At 36.7% G+C, this 18,305-nt stretch overlaps 2 protein-coding genes across 2 annotated transcripts in view; both read right to left on the bottom strand.

Moving 5' to 3' along the window:
• vat1l (vesicle amine transport 1-like) overlaps nucleotides 1-13,473 on the bottom strand; it is a 43,222-nt gene extending 29,749 nt beyond the window's left edge. Inside the window, exons 1-7 of the mRNA XM_016540803.1 lie at nucleotides 13,199-13,473; nucleotides 12,508-12,637; nucleotides 11,264-11,479; nucleotides 10,858-11,000; nucleotides 9,110-9,213; nucleotides 6,103-6,158; nucleotides 5,773-5,967 (exon numbers count right to left, since the gene is read on the bottom strand). Coding sequence (XP_016396289.1) covers nucleotides 5,773-5,967; nucleotides 6,103-6,158; nucleotides 9,110-9,213; nucleotides 10,858-11,000; nucleotides 11,264-11,479; nucleotides 12,508-12,637; nucleotides 13,199-13,407 — 1,053 coding nt within the window. The 5' untranslated portion in view covers nucleotides 13,408-13,473. The remainder of the gene's footprint in view (nucleotides 1-5,772; nucleotides 5,968-6,102; nucleotides 6,159-9,109; nucleotides 9,214-10,857; nucleotides 11,001-11,263; nucleotides 11,480-12,507; nucleotides 12,638-13,198) is intronic.
• Nucleotides 13,474-15,114: 1,641 nt separating this feature from the next.
• On the bottom strand, nucleotides 15,115-18,029 carry LOC107730074 (bolA-like protein 3). Its single transcript, XM_016540806.1, has 4 exons — nucleotides 17,885-18,029; nucleotides 17,547-17,676; nucleotides 17,367-17,455; nucleotides 15,115-15,619 (listed from the first exon to the last, which is right to left on the bottom strand). Exons 1-4 carry the CDS (start codon nucleotides 17,912-17,914, stop codon nucleotides 15,554-15,556), a joined length of 315 nt encoding a protein of 104 aa, XP_016396292.1. The 5' UTR covers nucleotides 17,915-18,029; the 3' UTR covers nucleotides 15,115-15,553.
• Nucleotides 18,030-18,305: the final 276 nt, after the last annotated feature.

Raw genomic sequence — 18,305 nt, 5'->3', positions numbered from 1 at the left:
CTATCCCTTTAATAGCAGCAAAAGTGTTATACAATGAACACAATAAGCACACTGTAGATAAAGACATCAAATTGGGACTAAATTATTATTATTTAATTAAATTAATTTATTTATTTGGGATATTGTTCTTCTGTGGTCTAAATCGTATGCCTATTTCAACTTACATCTCTTTATGTAATATGTTAACATGAATGACAGATGCTAGCGGATGAATGAAGAAAATTTAATGACTAAATCTCAAGTCTTGTCCTTGCCTCAGCAAGCTTGGACCGAGCGTTTTGATTGGATGAACATTTCTTGGTCCTACGCCTTCCACAGTATATAAATACATTTAGACCACTTAACTTAATGATTGCTATTGGGCTGTGAAGAGACTTTCAACCAGCATAACAAAACATTTTTCTGAAAACAATCACCTATTGCACCTTTAACTGTTTTTTAAAATAGTAAAATTGCGCAATATATGCATTCAGTTATGACATTGTGGTAGAGCTTAAAACATTCATCCTGTGAAAAATGTGAGAATGTAATAGTTTTGAATGTTTAATAAATGTGATAAACAACATTCTGGCCTTTTTAATGTGCTGTATGGAGTACAAATTTGCTATCACAAGGTACAAAAGGCTTGTCACTGCATGGGGCAGTACCCTTAAAAGGACGAATTTGCACATTTTTTAAAGGTACATTATTGTACCATAGCACTATAAGGTACAATTTAGTCAGCAGAGGTACATATTTGCCTTTGAAAGGTACATACTGCAAGGGTACAGATGGGGTGTACCCTTGAGGGTACTGCCCCAGTGACAAGCCATTGTACCCCTGAAGGTACAAATTTTGCACATTTTTTTTGACAGTGTATGTGAGATACACTGGTTTATTAAATATCATTTATTTTTTCACAGGGCTGATTGTAACATTCTGACATCTTGGGTTAAATTTGATATCTTGAGCTAGCCTTACTCATCATTAGTCTATTAATGGTGCAGTTCAGCGTTGCTAGATTTTGCAAGAAAAACAAGCAATCAGAATAAGCAAGATAAGCTTAGTTATTAATTTATTTATTTGGGACATTGGATTTGTTTATGGAGAAATGTTTATATTTATTGATTTGATACACACTATTGTTAAAAAGCTTGGGGTTGGTTAGATAGGACTATGTTTAATGTTTTTGAAAGAAGTCTCTTCTTCTCACCAAATCTTCATTTATTTGATAAAAATACAATAAAAACAGTAATATTGTGAAATATTATTACAATTTAAAACAACTGTTTTTTTATCTGAATACATTTTAAAATGTAATTTATTTATGTGACGGCGAGGCTGAATTTTCATCAGCCATTATTCCAGTTTTCAGTGTAACATGATCCTTCAGATATCATTCTAATATGCTGATCTGGTGCTCAAGAAACATTTCTTAATATTATCAATAAAAACAGTTGTGGCAGTTAGATTTTTTTACATGATACATTTTCTGGTTTCTTTGATTAATAGAAAATTCAAATGAACAGCATTTATTTGAAATTGACATTTTTTGTAATAATTTAAAAGTCTTTACTGTCACTTTTGATCAACTTGATGCATTAAATGGAAGGGGAAACATGGGATGAATGAAAAAAGCTATGGCACTAGCATGGCTAAAATAAAGGGAAATAGTAACACTTATGGCACACATGTGCATTCCTTATTCTAAAACTTAGTATAGTATAGTATTGTCACAATCTGTGATGGCGAGGAACGATGGAGATAAACGAAACAGTCTTTAATCCAAGAAACACAGTGTACATCCAACACTGGGAACGGCCGGAAACACATGAACATAACAAGCAGAACCGACCGAGACAGACTGCACAGACTAGGACTTAAAGGGTTAGTTCACCCAAAAATGAAAATTAGGCTGCGTTTTACTCACCCCCAAGGCATCCTAGGTGTATATGACTTTCTCCTTTCAGACGAATCCAGTCGGAGTTACATAAAAAAATTGTCTTTGATCTTACAAGCTCTATCATTGCAGTCAGTGGGTGTTGCATTGCTTCAGTCCAAAAGAACTTAAATAAAAATCGCCCAAAGTGTCTCACACGGCTCCGGGGGGTGAACAAAGGCCTCCTGTAGCGAATCGATGCGTTTTTGTAAGAAAAATATCCATATTCAAAACGTAATAATCACTTTAATCTAGCTTGCACCAACAGTTGTACTCACACCGTCCGCGGCTTTCTCCCTCGTGGCGGGCATTGTCGCCGGCTCTCGCACCTGGTCTGACGGCTTAGGCTCTACTTCCGGGGCGATCCTCCGCTCAGTCGCTCGGCATTGTGCTAGCTCATAGATCGCGGCGGGAATTGGCTCTCCGTCATCGGTGGGCTCTGGCTTTAGCTCCGCACAGCGGGGAGATGGTGGGCTGGGCTCTGGGTCCGGAGTGGATCTGGCGAGATCATCCTCGGGAGTGACGATGAGAGGTGATCCGTTTCTCGCCAGAATCCATTCCACAAACGCGGTGAAATCCGCTCGAGGACCATCTTCAGACGACGGCGCTCTGCACGCGGTGTTTAAACTGGCATTGTAGAATGCACAGACCGCGTCGTCCAGATAGCTGCTGCATTCGGGGACTGGAACCCTCTCCTCTTCGTTTTGGCACTTTCGCCGCGCCATACTCAGCTCACCCTCAGCCGCGGTGCAGGGGTCGGAGTTCCTCTCCGCGCTCACACCGTCCGCGGCTTTCTCCCTTGTGGCGGGCATTGTCGCCGGCTCTCGCACCTGGTCTGACGGCTTAGGCTCTACTTCCGGGGCGATCCTCCGCTCAGTCGCTCGGCATTGTGCTAGCTCATAGATCGCGGCGGGAATTGGCTCTCCGTCATCGGTGGGCTCTGGCTTTAGCTCCGCACAGCGGGGAGATGGTGGGCTGGGCTCTGGGTCCGGAGTGGATCTGGCGAGATCATCCTCGGGAGTGACGATGAGAGGTGATCCGTTTCTCGCCAGAATCCATTCCACAAACGCGGTGAAATCCGCTCGAGGACCATCTTCAGACGACGGCGCTCTGCACGCGGTGTTTAAACTGGCATTGTAGAATGCACAGACCGCGTCGTCCAGATAGCTGCTGCTGCTTGCTAGCAGCTGGAACAGTCTCGTATGGTCCTCGAGCGATCTCTCCCCCTGCTCCAGCAGAAGAATGAGAAATTCCAGGCGAAGGAGGGCATCCATGAGGGAAACACAACGGAAACAAAAACACTGAGAAAAACGAGAAAACAAATGGAGGGAAAAACACGGAGGTAACTGTTTTTGGTCGGTTCTTCTGTCACAATCTGTGATGGCGAGGAACGATGGAGAAGAGGAATAAATGAAACAGCCTTTAATCCAAGAAACACAGGGTACATCCAACACTGGGAACGGCAGGAAACACATGAACATAACAAGCAGAACCAACCGAGACAGACTGCACAGACTAGAACTTAAATACAGGGGATGATTGGGGAAAGACAGGTGCATGGGATGACTAATCAAACTAATTAACAAAATGAGGACAGGAACATGACCAAATAAGGGAACAGAAACAGGGGCAAAACATGACACAAGACAGTCCATGATCCTGACAAGTATAGTATAGTATAGTATATACTATATATCTTATGTTTATAATATATGTATATAATTTGAGAAGTATTCTATGTTTGAGTTCAAACTGAGATTACAGCAATCTGTGCGCAATTGTTGAGATCTTCTCTGAAATGCAAGAGGAGACGCACGTTTAAGAGATTACCTGCACCTCGAATAATTCTGAGAAACAGGAGACTGTCGGTCCGTGTGAAAACACAATGATTTTTGATTTCTCTTTCAGATGGCCAATGACAGCACAGAGACCAGTGAAGCAGGTGAGGAGGAAGAGGAGCAAGAGGGAGACAATGACAAGAAAGAGCGAATGCCCTTCATTCAGTGAAGCCAGACTCAACCAGAGACTATCACGAACCTGAGCTGAGCTCCATGTCATGTGTGTGTGATGTGTTCGGTCTGTTGTTTGTCTGTATCTTTGCCAGTTTTGGTCAATGCAGTCAAAAATACCCCAAAACACTAAGTGTGTTGTTAAATGTTTGACTGAAGTGCCATTCTTAGTGCAGTGTTGAATTGTTACAGTGTTTTAGACCAAAACGTTATTGTAGGATTGACTTTTCGTGGAAGCTTTTTGCAGCCTTTCGGATGCTTTATTTTTATAGTATAGTATCTAAGGAGAAGTAAATTACAGCTGCATAATCCAAGAAGCAAAATGTGCCGCCACACCGCACAGGAAATCGCACAGTTTTCCATCATTTTCAATATTAATAATGCAATAATCACTCCATGTGCTATCAATCAATTCGAAGAGACTTCTGCAATGTGAATGAAGCGTATCACACAGAGCTCTGTAAAACACAGGCAGGTTTGGCCACAGACTGCTGCTCTGTTGGGTTTCACAGAGGGAGGGCTGTCTGGATGTGTAGGAAGAACAGAACAACATAAACCAGCCGTAATCAAAGCAAAAAGATGCACCAGGCCTGGACTGCCCACCTGTCATCTGATGGTCCGAGACAGCAGCTGATTACATGCAGGAACAGAGGTTATGCGTTTTACTTTTCAAACCTTAAAAGCCAAGCTTTCAGGGCTTCAGGGAATTCAATTTTCAGGGATTTAGAGGATGAAAATGTATTGCTTGACTGATGACAGAAACCTGAAAAATGTACTGTTTCAAACTGAAATACTTCACATTAAAATGAAAAAATGAGTTGTGAATGGCAATTCACATTGACTTTAAGATTTCATAGAGATCATATCATGTATTTTTCTTTACTGCTTTTTTTCATGATCTAAAAACAGGCAAAATTTAGTTTTTACTCTCTCTTAACCTTACATGGTAAACCTCTCTGAATTAAATGGGCCATTTCTGACCTGCTGTATCTTTAAGGCTTCTATATAAATACGGTCTGTTACGATTGGCTTGCTTCTTGCGTGTGAGATGAGTAACAATGTGATTTTTAGTTCTGAAAGTAAAATATGCAAGTACAGATACACTACCGATCAAAAGTTTGGAATAATTTTAGATGTGATTTTATAATGTCTTTGAAAGAAATCTCTCATGCTCACCAAGGCTGCATTTACTTGTTCAAAAATACAGTAAAATCAGTAATATTGTAAAATATTACTAATTTAAAGAACTGTATTCTCTTTGAATATATTTTAAAATATCATTTATTCCTGTGATGCAAACAGAATTTGCAGCATCATTACTACAGTCTTCTGTGTCACATGATCCTTCAGAAAATCATGCTAATATGCTGATTTGGAGCTCAAGAAAAAAAAATCGTACTATTATCAATATAGAAAACAGTATTGGCTGCTTAATATTTTAGTGGAAACCATGATACACCATTCAAAGGTTTGGGTAAGTTAAAAGTGACAGTAAAAGACATTTATAATGTTATAAAAAATTTCTGTTTCAAATAAATGCTGTTCTATTGAACTTTATATTCGTCCAAGAATCCTGAAATGGAAATGGCAATAAATCAAAATAGATTTCAATAGAAATATATCATTTTAAATTGTAGCAATATTTCACACTATTACAGTTTTACTATATATTGGATCAAATAAATGCAGCCAAAGTGAGAATAAGAGACTCCTTTCAAAAACATTACAAAATCTTCATCATTCCAAACTTTAGAACCAGTAAATACATGAGTGTGATATGTTTACATTGCACTTTTCAAGCTTTTAAAAGAAAATTCGACTGCTTATGAAAGCGCTGTCTCTTACCTCCTCAAGCGCCCATAGGGAATCAACAACAGGCTTGATCTTCTTTTGGTCGTAAAGTGAAAGAAGTTTTTGCACTGCTGTCTTGACTTGGTTACACCCTCCCTGCTTGAAGAGGAGGTTCAGGAGCGAGAATCCAGCCATGACTTTATTCTCCTCATAGAGTTTGATAGGATTCACCTTCTCAACCTGCCACCACTGTGAGATAAAGAACAATTTTTTTTTAACAATGATAACTGACCACTAAAACTTCAAAACATGAAACAGTTACATCATGTACCAACACTTAAGATGTTTCAATTTTATGGAAAACAGACATTAAACTCCACTCACCGATTTAGCAAAACTGAAGAAACTTTTTGTCTCTCCTGTCACCATGTTTGATGAACCTGGAAATATGATCACAAAGATACATTTTAACACTGTATGTATGTATGTATGTATAGATATATATATACAGTATATATATATAAATATATATACAGTGTTGGGGGTAACACATTACAAGTAACGCGAGTTACGTAATCAGATTACTTTTTTCAAGTAACTAGTAAAGTAACGCATTACTTTTTTAGTTTACAAGAAAATATCTGAGTTACTTTTTCAAAAAAGTAACTCCAGTTACTTTGTTTTCCCATTTATTGACTGACAAGTCTCCCATATTGGGAGAAATTTTCCCCAACACTGTATATATATATATATATATATATATATATATATATATATATATCAGAAGCTTTTTTAAAGGTGATATAAAAAAGTTTGTGTATGTGTTTTTTGTTGATTATCAAATTTTATACATCATAGCTCATATAGTATGATATAGGAGAATATGGAGCTCACACTTGAGGAAGAAAAACACTTCAATTTTATTCAGAGGCCCAAACTGAGCAAAAAATTTGGTGCAGTTGCTGATATTTTTATGGTCAAAAAGTAAAATGAAATTCTGATAGCTTGTAAATGTAAATCAATGAGATCTTTATAACAGTATAACAGACTACTTACATGAAATGCATATGACTATGAGTTGTCACTCTATGTCTCCCAATAATTTGTGTTTGGAAGATGATTAAATTCTGGATTTTATGATCAAAGCTGCAGTTGCTATTTTGGAGGCAAAACATATAATGAATTACAATGATGACTGAATAATATATGAACAGTAGGCTTTATAGGGTTAATTTGCAGAGTCAAGTCAACTATAAGTAAACCACTCATAGGTTGATTGATTTTTCTGATGAGTGTAACACTGTGTCTCTGTGAAGCCTTCAAAACATTGCTTGTTTGAGCATCTCAACAAACACTATTGACTCAACCAGTCTATCAAGCTATCTGAGCAATGGCAGATGGGGAATATTCAGAAAACATGTCTGAAAACAATCATTATTTTTGCAGGTGCAAGTGGCTCAGAAATAACACATTTCATTTTTAATGGACATGAAATGTTGTAAGATACAAAGTACAATCTTGGCATATGAAGCAATAAAACATGGCACTATTACAGCAATGCCAAATGGCTCCTTTATTAAAAAGGTCCATCCAGAATTATGATGACTGATTCATTCATTTGGCAGTAATGTGTTCTTAAACCTTAATTTTACATTGTCTCTGCTCTGTGGTGTCCCTTCTAATTGAATATTCCTAATGGACAAGAAAGCTAAGGGAATTGAAGTAATTAAAGTTGCAGGCAATATCTTTTATGTGAATTATGTGATTAACCTCAATTTGCTGTTAGCCACCTAGAATGTGACACATTTTGTCTCTAGTGACTGCATTTAAATGAGGGTCAGAAGGTCACAAATCAACCTTTTGGATATTTCCAACACAGGGGGAATGACATCTTACTACTTTTTTTTCTCTCTTTCTCTAAAATCCGTGACTATTGCATGATGCAATAGTTACCAAAAAATGAAAGTTCTGTCATCATTGGTCATCACCGTTTAATAAAGAATGCAAATGGGTAAATAATGTGTTATATTTTGTTTATCAAACAATCTATCATAGCTTCAGAAGAAATGAAATATAGTGCATGAGGCAAATTAAACTGTGAAAAATAACTGCACTTGATTGTATTGAATATGCACTTGTTGTGTACGTAAAATCTAAAATATATATACTTTTAAAATACTGTACTTGCAGATAATATAACATTGATGAAATATAAGGTCACTTATGTATACTTAAAGAGTGTACACTGTTTCCTAACACACTTAAGTATCAAATTAATGTCTAATTTGTAATAATGTCACATTAAATTTACTTTAAATTACAGTTTAAATTTATTGTTTTAATATTCTTTTGTCATGTTTAAAGAAGTATAATCATTTTGATGTGTTGAATAGTATACTAAAATACATGAATAAAATGTGAATAATATTGAGTATAATTTTAACTGTAGTGTTATTCGATATTACATTTAAAGTTAATATATTTTAAATGTACTAAATTGTAACGTCATCATAACAAATGTGTAATTACAAATGTATTTAAATACCTGACATACAAGTTTCAATAGAAATGACATTAGAATATTTCAGTTTACCATAAATGTTTGTCAGTACATTCAGCAGTATACTCAAACCATATTTCAAAGACAGTAGCAGTGATTATGAAACTACATATAAAGATGTACTTGCATACTACTTAAATGGGTCAAAAAAACACTCTAAATGTAAACTAATTGAATTTAATATCAATTTAAACTAAAATAAATTGTTATTTCATTGTAAACAACATGCAGTTAAGTGTCTGAAAACATTACATTTAGTTTGCACTTAAGTATATTCCTTTAATGTATATCACTTCTCTCATAAGTCTAATTTTAAAAGTATGCTAAAATGTACTTATTTTTCACAAGGGAAGATCTTTTATAGTACTTTTTGGTAACACCTTATTTTAAGGACCAATTCTCACTATTAACTAGTTGTTTATTAGCATGCATATTACTAGCATATTGGCTGTTTATTCGTAGTTATAAAGCACATATTATGCCTTATTCTGCATGACCATATTTTAGATCCTTTAAAGGGTTAGTTCACCCAAAACTGAAGATTAGGCTGCGTTTTACTCACCAGGGAAAAATCTTAGTTAATAGTGAATATGTGGTCTCTATTCTAAAGTGTTGCTACCTACTTTTTTGTCCTTTCTGAAGCTTTATAGCTTCTGGTCACTGAATGCTTCTCATAAGCTAAAGAACTGCAAGAACATTCTTCAAAATTGTGGTCCACGGAAGACAGAAAGTCATACTGATTTTTCATTTTGTGTGCATTTTTTTCACATCTTTGAAATGTTTAATTAATTTCAGTATTATGTAAATGCTCTTCCATCTGTTTATACCAACCATACAGGATGTACGTTCCCATGGGCTTGAGCAAAGTTAGGCCTTTTCCTGTGTTCTCCCCACACAAACAGTCCAGTACAATATCTACTCCATCTGGAGATATCCTGCATAAGAAAAGAGACATCATTAACCATATTGCTGCTCTAAGCACTGGTAGGCTGCTTAAATGGGGGCCTCTGAAAATTTGGAATATTAATAATACCCTAATATTGAATATTGTTCAGTGTCTCAGCTGATAAGGAATGAGAGGTATGTCTTTAAAAACATGGGCTCTAATGCGTTCCTGTCTTCATGGTTCTTGGACTGCCTACAAAGCTTAACCATTAGGAGGTCTTGTGATGCCCGGGGTCCTGCCTATTGTGGAAGCGAGACCAACTTGAGTCCAATTTAATTTTGCTTTGCCCCTGATCCTGACTGGAATGTGGAACCACAGAGATGAAAAGAGTGCTAATCTCATCTCTCATACTCAATTTACGTGAATTAGTTTGAACATAAACATGCACCAAGATCAAATCACTTCAATAAAACATACTTTGTTAAAATAACACAAAAATACCAAATACTACCATAGTTTTCTAAATATAAACCAAGGTAGTAATATATTGTTTACAAATGAAATCCACCATAGGAACTGTTAGACAAAAACACCTAAATATTAAAAATGTTAATAATAATATTAAAACATTTCCTCAAATTTGTTGCGGCTAGCTCTGAATGTGTCAGTTTCTGCACATTTTCTGACTTTGTTCGACCAAAAACATGCACCAAGCTCAAATCACTTCAATAAAACATATATTGTGTTACAATAAAACTATCACAAAGCATCAAGTACTACCATTCAAGACTTCAACCAAACTATGTTGTGTATTTTAGAATTACCATGGTCTTGCCATAATACCTTTTTTGTAAGGGAAACCAATAAAAATAGAGAAAACATGCTTTAGAGATCCACCATAGGAAACGTTAGACAACAGTCCATAAATCTACAAAAAAGTGTTTCCTCAAATTTGTTGCAGTTGGCTCTGACTGAATCAGTTGCTGCACATTTTCTGGCTTAGTCTGAACATAAACATGCATTAAATCACTTCAATAAAAATACATATTTTGTTAGAATAACAAAAAAAAGTACCAAGTACTATCATTCTAGACATAAACCAAGAAAATGTTGTTGTTGCGGTTTTGTATTTTAGAATTACCATGATGTTTTTACCATTACTGCACCATGGTCTTGCTACAGTACTTTTTTTTTGTAAAAGTAACCAATACAAAATGAACAAAAGATGCATTACAAATGAGATCCACCATAGGAACTTTTAGACACCCGCTCTTAAATTTTCTACAAAATAAAGTTCACTCAAATTTGTTGCGGCTGGCTCTGAATGAGTCAGTTGCTGCACATTTTCTGGCTTTGTGTGGTTGATCAGAAGGATGTACAGGTGCCCCTCCCCATACTACAACACACTACCTTCCCATCTGCTAGCTGCACATTTTCTGGCTTTGTGTGGTTGATCAGAAGGACGTACAGGTGCCCCTCCCCATACTACAACACACTACCTTCCCATCTGCTGGGTGTTGCCATGGGGACAGGAGCCAAGCAGGTCTAGAGGAAGTACTGGTGACGTCTGCCTTCTCAGATTGCACTATCCTCCCAGTATGACTCAATTTTTTATATTCTCATCATCTAACCAATCCTGTTTCTCTACGCTCGTTTACTTTTACGTAACGGCAACAACAGCATTTGTGCTTACTTCTTAACTTCTGGAACGCAGTCGATGTTTCTGTCAAACAGATGAGTGACTGAATGCTGTATGGCTTCGTGTTTGAAGGGTGAGGCGGTCCCAAACACAGTGACGTTCGGGACAGTGGAACAAAGTTGAGCGACTGCTTGACCCTAATATGGAAAAAGAGGAGAAAATCAATAGTTTTTGTCACAGTTTTGAATTAATTTTGATCATATTCCAACATAAGCCAAATAGTAAAGCTGTTTTGATTTTCACTTGTTGAACTTGGAAAGCTGAAAATCAATACTGGATCAGTACGATGATGTTTTGTTTCCAAATTCCCATTTTTCTATAAGCTAAAATAAGCATAACTTTAATATCTGCGACTTCAAAGTTTCTTTACTAACCCTTTCCCTCAAAGCAACAGACTTACCACCGCACCTCCTGCTGAGTGAACTAATACAGACATCCCCTCCCGGAGATTGGCCACTTCAAACAGCATCATGTAGGCAGCCACGAAGTTCATAGAGAAGGCAGCCGCCTCTGGGAATGTCATGTCGTCTGGGATCTTATACACAAAATCCAACGGTGTGCACACCACCTCTGCCCAAGCATTGTAGTTTACAAAAGCCATCACTCTGTCACCTATCTGAAAGGAGGCGAAACATGTCCTTAAAGGAATAGTTCCCCCAAAATGAAAATTAGCTGAAGATTTACTCACCCTCAGGCTATACAAGATGTAGATGAGTTTACTTTTCAACAGATTTGAAGAAATTTAGCATTACATCACTTACTCACCAATGGGTCCTCTGCAGTGAATGGGTGCCGTCAGAATGAGAGTCCAAACAGCTGATAAAAACATCACAAGCAATCCACACGACTCCAGCCCATCAATTATCATCTTGTGAAATGAAAAGCTGTGTGTTTTTAACAAACAAATCCATCATTAAAACATGTTTTATCTCCAAACCATTGCTTCCAGCTAAAATACAAATCCTCTATCCATTATATGCTTTCTCCAGTGAAAAGGTTGTCTCGTCTGATGAGTCAGGATGGAAATATGCACAGATCAAGCACCGTTTATAAGCAGAAATAGTTCATAACCGTTCTAAACAAATATGTTGGTGGATTTTGATGTGGGAGGACAACAGGGGATGGACTTTTTCACTGGAGGAAGCGTTATTATGGATTATGGCTTCAATCATTTTGGCCAGAAGCACTGGTTTATAGTTAAAACTCTGGATTTGTTTCTAACAAACACAGAGCTTTCTGCTTCACAAGATGTTAATTGATGGACTGTAGTGGTGTGAATACTTGTAGATTTTCATGATGTTTTTATCAGCTGTTTGGACTCTCATTCTGACGGCACCCATTCACTGCAATAAATCTACTGGTGAGCAAGTGGCCCAAATCTGTTCCAGTGAAGAAACAGATGGCCTGAGGGTGTGTAAATCTTCAGCAAACTTTCATTTATGGGTGAACTATTCCTTCAAACTCTATTATTATTATCAATAATTTTAGACACCAGGACACCAGACATAAAACCAGGACTTTTTTTTTTTTTTTCAATTCAAACAATGAACATTTTTATGAACGGTTAGAAAAGTGCTAAACACAATATATTCCTGAATGAGTACACAACCAACATATCAGCATTTAAAACATTTCTGCACATACCTCAAAGCCTTTGGTGTTTTCTCCAACACTCTCTACAATCCCAGAACACTCAAATCCAGGCACAAGGGGCGTTTTTGGAGGATTGTCAATATTTCCTTGACGCACCATTAAATCAAGAAAGTTCAGTCCACTGTAAAATTAAATGTTGATGTCAAGATAATGTGATAATTAATTCTAGTTCATTTTAATCATTAATGTAATAACAAAGTATTCTGAACTCCTAAACTTATCAGGTTCACCATACACAACAACAATTTATATATATTTTATATTTTACAGTTCCACGATATTACACCAATGTTTAAATGTCCAAAGAGTAGTCAAGCACATCAAGTATCAAATAGATGAGGATCTGCTCGGAATATATTTCTAAATGTGACACAAAACTGTTAATGTTTTGTTCATATAATTTAATAACCCAAAGTACACATTAAAACGTGTAACCTTGTACAGCATATGGTTTGAAATCCCTGCAGTGTCAGCATCGAACCTCCAAAACCACCAACATTCATATCATGAAATATTTAAATCCTAAATAACATTACTTATATGGCTATTAGATGAAGGCACTTGATCTTCTTGCTGCAACATGTTGCTGCTGCTGCTGCCAGTCGTGCGAACTCTCAGATGTGCCACATCACAGTTATTACGCATGTTGAAAAAGAATGACTATTCAAGCTGAGATATTTACCATGTTTTCACGCGAATTTTGACTTCTCCTTCTTGAGGCTCTGGCATTGGTTTTTTGGTAACTTTGAGTTTGTTTAGACCACCAAAGCCCGTGAGCAGCACAGCCCGCATTTCTTTTGAATCTACAACCGCAGAAACGGGATTGTCCGGCTCCTTCTGGTCTATCATTTCCTCGGTCTCTTCAGCAATCTCAGTCCCTTCATTTGCCATGTCTGAAGGTGATGTGAACAGCCTAACGGTCTGCCGAAGCGCTCCTGGAGACTGCGGTCTGCTCCTGCCGCACCATCCACTAGTGATGTTCGAATCGTGAACGAATCGTTCTTTCGAACCGTTCATTGGAACCGATTCGCACATATGTAAATCACTGGACTGTTAAGGAGATTATTGGACAATGTATGAGACTTTTTCGAAAATAAAGCGCTAAACAGTTTAAGTAAATATTTTTGCCCCTCCAAAAACAAATACTTAAGTGGCTCAAGTGAGTCGATAGATCAGTTATTGAAACGGCCGGTTCACTGAAACTAAAGATACTTGAGATATGGGACAAAACAGGTCCAGCAAGGGTAACTGCTATTTTCACCTCTGCAGAGTACATCAGTGTCAGACAGGCTCTGCTAAGTTTTAGTTTTAGAATATTTTAAATCCTAATGTTAATATTTCCTGTGTCACAGCCATGATATGTCAACACCATCTTCCAATTTCTGAGGAAATTATTTGAAATATTTAGATAATTTTATTCTCCTGAAGCAGGTTCCATTAGCATCTAGCATCAACAGAAAAAATTTAAAAAATGCTACTACATGAACTCCATTGGTTTTGTGAAAGAAATGCCAAATTTGTCAACACCGTCAGATGTCACCACCATAAGATTTTGTGTTCCAATGATATATCAAAATACTTAAACGTGACTCTTGAATAAAAGCTTTATAAATAACATACTCACTGTTTGTTGTGTTTGTTTTAATACAGAAATGGACTGATTCAATGTATTTGATAGTTAAAATGACTACAAATTCAGGTTTTCGTCACCTCCGTCAGATGTGTCAACTCCGTCAGTTGAATATTTTGGTAATATTTCATTATGATATTTTATATTTGTTGTGGAATTGTTGGTCACATGTGAAAGTGTAATCTGTCTGCTAACACGAGAATGTGTTTTGAAATGTTAAAAACATCTTGAATGCTGTTAAAGATAAAGCTGAAATTATATTACACAGTCCAAGGTAAAAAAAAAAAAAAAAGCATTTTGTTAAAAAAATAGAAAAGTTGGGAGGTTGAATCAAAGCATAGCTCAGTACATATAAAATACATAAATGTACTTTCATTTGTCTGAGTACAAGGTTTTATTTTTTCAATTTTGCACCGTTTTGTCCCACTTCTCAAGAATGACATACATTTAATCCGCAAGTACAATAATAAACAGGAATATTTAACTAAATATTTACGTCGATACTAAGAACTACGCCGAAATATGGACTTCTGCCACATCGATTTAAAGATTTTGAACCACTGAAACGAACTGTCCGAACGAACCGATTCGCTAAAATGAATGCTTAACACTGGAAAGCAGAACATAATGTCACATACGGTACCCAAATAAGCTACAGTACCGTAAAACTAGTAATAGCCTACAAAATAAATAAATAAAATAAATACTTGATAAGGAGGATTCAGAAAATAGTTCTCTATATAATGAGACCACTGTACCTGTATTAAATTGGCAAAGCAAATTAAAATACCACAAATGAAATGCTTTTTTTGTTACAAACCACAAAAATGACATCTAGTGGTGAAAATGGTCCATGCAGTTCATTTTAAAAAAATACACGCATCTAAGAAATTACATAAGAAACAAAAACAACAAAAAAATTAAATAATCATTATTGGTTTGCTTGTCCTAGAATACAATCAGTCTTCTGCCACACAAGGGAAAAGGATGTGATATAATTTAATGGATCAACAGACCTAACAGCAGAACAGAAATAAATCAGATAACTGACAAAGCTACATCAAGTGTAATTGTACACAAACAATGGGATCAATAAACTACTGAACAATGACTGAAGATTCAAACCATCCACATGCCTTGCACTCTCATTTACATTTTTCTTTCACACTCTCATTTACAGCAAAAACAACATGACTTTTATTTTGTGCGTATTACAGCATTTATGAACCATATCTAACTGTACATCTTTTATTCATAACATCTGTAAAGCATTTATCTGCCACTGTTATAACTCTGCATAATTCACTTTAAAAAGAGAGACAGACTGAGACTGAGGTGTGTGATTGTGATATAATATTGTAGTGAGACAGCAGACTGACATGATGTGAGAATGACGCTGAGCAGTTCCTATTTTCTAGGAACATCAGTGAAAATGCGTAGACCATGCATGGCTTTAATCTCATCTTTAAGAGCCTGTTGAACAACAAACCACAGATTATGATTTACACTGAATACTATTTTAATGACATGTATTGTGATCTCATAACTAATGTTATAACTACAGTAATGAATTAGTCAGACAGACAGACAAATGATAAGATGAGACCAGTGGCCTGTTACACAAAGCTGGTTGAACAAACACAGAGTAGGTTTAGAGTTGACAATTTTAAACAAATCCAATCCAGGTTAGATCTGGTTCAGTGGGTTCTCATAGAGTTTATGCAATTCACTTCTCTGTTGAAGGTTAAAGGGGTCATATGATGCTTTTTTAAAGATCATTATTTTGTGTATTTGGTGTAACAGAATATGTTGACATGCTTTAATGTTCAAAAAACACATTATTTTTAAAATACTGTACATTATTGTAGGTCCTCTATGCCCCGCCTCTCTCAAACGCTTCGTTTTCTACAAAGCCCCCTCCTTTGACAAGCGCAGTCCGCTCTGATTGGCCAGCTGACCCAGTGCACTGTGATTGGCCGAACACCGCAAGCAAAACGTCGGAAATGTAACGCCCCTTACCATAATCACGAGCTTCATCTTTCAAAATGTAGATATGTGGGGTGTGTTAGAACGAGCCGTTTTAGGGGGGCGTGGCAGAGTCTTAACTTTGATAAAGAATATCTCTTTGGTTTTGAGACTTCAGGGATCTTATCTATGCACAATCAGCTTGTAACACTCCAAAGAGAAAGGAAAACTTGAAATCGCATCATATGACCCCTTTAAGAGTTTGTTATGATAAATGTCCAAGAAAAAAACAGTTGCTGCCATGAAAGTTTGAAAAGGCTACTTTGTCTCTAAAATTCTTTCACTGTGAAGTGATTTAATTTTTAGCAAGAGATACAGGGGGAGTAGCTTTATTGTATCAGATGTCACTTTGCTCATAGCTGATTGGTCCAATTTTGGTTTGCGATCTTACCCAGAATTTAACCTATATTTCTGTATAGGATAGTCATGTTGTGCAAGTTACCTTAGTGATGAACCCAGCTAAAAACTAATATGTCTTTAAGAGCCTAAAAAAAAAAAACTTTGCTCAAACTAATCTCAAACTTACCTGGGTAGCCACTTTTACCGGCTTTGCGCAAAAGGCCACACAGTACTGCACATATTAAAACAACAAAAAATCAGACAAATAAGTCTATTATTAATGCATCCTGTTTGGATAGCTGGGATGAAAAGAAAAGGAAAGAGGAGAGGAAACTGCTGCTTCTCAAATACTTTGTCCCGGGCCGTATGTCGCTTTGGCTTTTTAGCTTTTTTTAAAAACTTTTTTCATTGATGGTGGGGGAGAAAAAGGGAGCTACAAGGCCATATTTTGGCACACTTATGTAATAAAACCTGTATGACTTTCTTTCTTCTGCAGATCACAAAAGATCACCAACAACAACATTGGACCCCACTGACTTTCATTGTATGGACAACTCTTTTGTGTTCTGCAGAATCATGTCATGGACTCTCCCTTTAACTTTATTTTTACTGAACAGTTGTATAAAAACCACTCACAGTCATGCTTCAATAATAAGGCTTGCTCGAGTGATATTAAATAAATGGATTTACAGTAATTATTATGCATACAGCTTTCAGGACGAGCATTAATTGAGAAATTGCATTTAAAGTCTGTACTTTGAAAAACAACGTCACACCACATGACCATTTAAGTAAAACTATTATAGAACTAATAGAACTGTTTATTGCACCCAATTAAGTCCGATTTGACTTTTACCTGATTGACTAACTGGTGCTGCTGTACTGTTCTCTTTCCTCTAAATTCATCGGACTCGATGTGTATTTCGTACATTGCACCACAGCCTCCTGAAATGAACCCAAAGACATTACAGCAAACATACACGCATTTACCGACTGACTATTCAGATCTGAAGCTTCATTCGAAGTCAGGACTGACCTGATATATCCACAACCTTGAGCAATGAAGCTTGAGGAAACTTCACCTTCAACACTTGCGTGATTCGCGTCTCTCCATCAGTCAGACTGGATGAAGACCGCGCGATTAGATGTCTACACAACACTTGAGGCTAAAGACACGGAGAGACACGAATGTCACGATCATTTTTTACAATATGACATTATGCCCGCCTGGTATTTGACAAGGTGACAGTGCAACTTTATGCTGCGCGTGGGTCACAAACGACTGTCACATTAACGCATGCAACATGTCATTTTGAGCAAACGTAAGCAAAACACACGCGTTAAAATAAAGAAAGACAAGATTCAAATATTTACGTTGCATCTGATGCTTCTGAGCACAGACATTTTGGCGTCGAGGCAGTTCGTCACTTCATCAAAGTATAATAAAAGTATTAAGCTGAAAATAGACTTGACAAAGTCATGTCCTGTTCAATTCTAGCGCTCGTCTCATGAATATGTCGTCACCACCTTCAGGAACACATGACTGGTGGACGATGCGGAGAACATTTTGAAAATGACATCTAATCAATATAATTTATAATCTTTTTAAACCTAACTATTTTGTACCGTATCCGTGAAATTCTCTAGCCATAAAGGCTATCTCTCCCGGGTTTTCTGCAACCATGATGCGCGCGCATCCTGAATGTTTACATACATAAATTTTTGTATGTTTTGTTTTTAGTTGATTTTTGTTGCAGGTCATATGCTATTATTAGAATGAATAATTATGATGTTT

This window comes from Sinocyclocheilus rhinocerous, unplaced genomic scaffold (assembly GCF_001515625.1).
Source record: "Sinocyclocheilus rhinocerous isolate Xijiao unplaced genomic scaffold, SAMN03320098_v1.1 scaffold878, whole genome shotgun sequence".
NCBI lineage: Eukaryota > Metazoa > Chordata > Actinopteri > Cypriniformes > Cyprinidae > Sinocyclocheilus > Sinocyclocheilus rhinocerous.
This window is presented reverse-complemented; position numbering and strand designations above follow the sequence as displayed.